At 55.1% G+C, this 2,123-nt stretch overlaps 2 protein-coding genes across 2 annotated transcripts; one reads left to right on the forward strand and one right to left on the reverse strand.

Moving 5' to 3' along the window:
- Window positions 1-27: 27 nt before the first annotated feature.
- On the forward strand, window positions 28-417 carry H310_12519 (hypothetical protein; the record flags this gene model as incomplete). The annotated part of the gene is made up of 1 exon (XM_008879588.1): window positions 28-417. The coding sequence occupies one exon, from the start codon at window positions 28-30 to the stop codon at window positions 415-417; it is 390 nt and encodes a 129-aa protein (XP_008877810.1).
- Window positions 418-1,233: 816 nt separating this feature from the next.
- On the reverse strand, window positions 1,234-2,123 carry H310_12520 (hypothetical protein; the record flags this gene model as incomplete). The annotated part of the gene is made up of 3 exons (XM_008879589.1): window positions 1,234-1,620; window positions 1,663-1,812; window positions 1,869-2,123. The coding sequence occupies 3 exons, from the start codon at window positions 2,121-2,123 to the stop codon at window positions 1,234-1,236; spliced, it is 792 nt and encodes a 263-aa protein (XP_008877811.1).

Genomic DNA, 2,123 nt, shown 5'->3' on the forward strand with positions numbered 1-2,123 from the left:
GTGTTCTACCACGACGGCAAGGACGCGATGGACGTGGCCAAGGAGAACAACCAGACGGCGTTCATCGAGTACATGAAGACGCTGCCGCTCAAGGGCAAGCCTGCGCCCCCGCCGCACAAGGACACCATGGTCGCGATCAACGCAGACGTGCTCATCCACGGGTGCAAGCATGGCAAGATCGACGATGTCCGCGTGTGCTTGGAAGAAGGTGTGGCTGTGAATGGTGCTGACGATGACTGGAATCCTTTGATGTGGGCCGCGTACTACGGCCACATCGAGGTGGGCAAGCTGCTGGTGGCGTTTGGTGCCAACGTTCAGCACGTCGCGAAATTTAGCGGCAAGAATGCGCTGGATTGCGCCAAGGAGAACAATCAGCAAGCGCTGGTGAACTACTTGTTGCACGCTGAGTCGCCGTAAGAGTTTAAGAATTATATCGTGTTACGTCGCCGCGAGTTTTGGCGGAGATGATATAGACAGCTGCCTTGTCTACGAGATGCCGACGCGCCGTTTTGTGGCAGGGGCAATGCCGCATCGAAGATTCGACGGATAAGTGAAAGGGTGTAGATCGGCTTTGTACTGTGGAGTTGGCCCAGTGTGGTGGCGACGTCGTAGTTCAGGCCTGGACGAGCTGCTTACGTCTTGGATGTCCATTTCATGTGGTTCTGCACGCCAAGTATTGTCCATTGAGTAAGTGTCGACAAGGCCGAGCTGTTTGTAGTTCAGCCAATGCACATGACCTCGACGAGAACTGCGGCATTCCATGCAGCCGCTTCATCCGGCAGGGCCTGCCTTCGTCCCCCTTACATCCTTTGGTGCTTGCCTGTTCAGAGTGTCTGACAAGTCATTCCCGATTCTAGTGGCAACCCTTGATTGATCCCAGCAATGTCCACTCGTCTGAGTCATGCACATGGTGTAGGACAGATTCCACATGGATATTTCCATTCGACGCGGTGTTTGACAAGCATCGCTGTTGTACTATTTGTTTGCCACTCCGCGCTTTCCGACGCAAGGGACCTCACGCGAGGCTTGCAAGTATGTAATTTCAAAACTGACATTAGACTTAGGCCACGACACGTGGCCCCTACTGACTAGCATCCGCTAAGGTACATTTCTTTCTCAACTAGGATCCCTACGTACATGCACACCACAGCAGACCTACTGTACTGTAGGACTTGCAGCAGGACAAACCCTTGGGCGACCCATGCTGCTCTGCTCAGCAGAACACTTCCCCTCCTAGAGGAGGCCCAGGTTCTTCACCATCGCGGCCACGTACTTGGCTGACTTGTGGGTCTTGCACCTCTTAGTGAAGACGACCGGGATGTCGTCGAGGAGTTCCCTCACGAGCTCCCACGACACTTCTTCGTCACCAAGGCCCATCCACTTGACTTGGACTTGGTATTCACCAACAGCGAGTCGGACCTTTTCGAGGCGTTCCACGTGGAATCTGCCATCACCGAGCGCGATTTGATTGATGAGGTCTTCCGTGACCTCAAGACTTGAATCTTGGTACATATTGAGCCCGCACGAGTGGTGCGTCGATACTCCAAACGGCGGCACCAGCTGCTGCGTCTCCATGACGTGGTCGGTCACCACGCGGACAACTTGATTCGGCCCGCGCCACTGCAGGGCCAACTTGTTCGAGCGCTGAACGACTTATCCGACTAGTAAGTAATCGCCGACGGCAAAATTCGTGAACTTGACCTTGTTCTTCTTGTCGTGACGCCCACGCGCCTGCTGGCGCAACTTGTCGCTTCGTGTTGATACGTCACGGTGCAGATCGTGCAACGCTGCTGCGAGAGCTTCAATATTGCTCTTGTCGGACGTCGTCAAGGAAATCAATAGCGTGAACTTCCTTGGTTGTTGTGTACGAACCCGGACATTGGCGTCTTGGCTGGCAGGCCAGTGAACGCAGTCACAGGCGCAACTCCGCCCAGCCGATTTGCTGGCTGATGATTAAGCGCGCCTTGAACTAAGGGCAGGACCAGGTGCCAATCTTCGACGTTGAGTCGCATCTTGTTGAGCAGGGCCTTGACTGCTCGTAGCACGAGTCGATTGACGACTTCGACGGTGCCATTGGCCCACGGGCTGTACGCTGTCGTGATGTGGTGGTGCGCACCGACCAT

Source organism: Aphanomyces invadans (genome assembly GCF_000520115.1).
Source record: "Aphanomyces invadans strain NJM9701 unplaced genomic scaffold supercont1.40, whole genome shotgun sequence".
NCBI classification, from domain to species: domain Eukaryota; phylum Oomycota; class Saprolegniomycetes; order Saprolegniales; family Verrucalvaceae; genus Aphanomyces; species Aphanomyces invadans.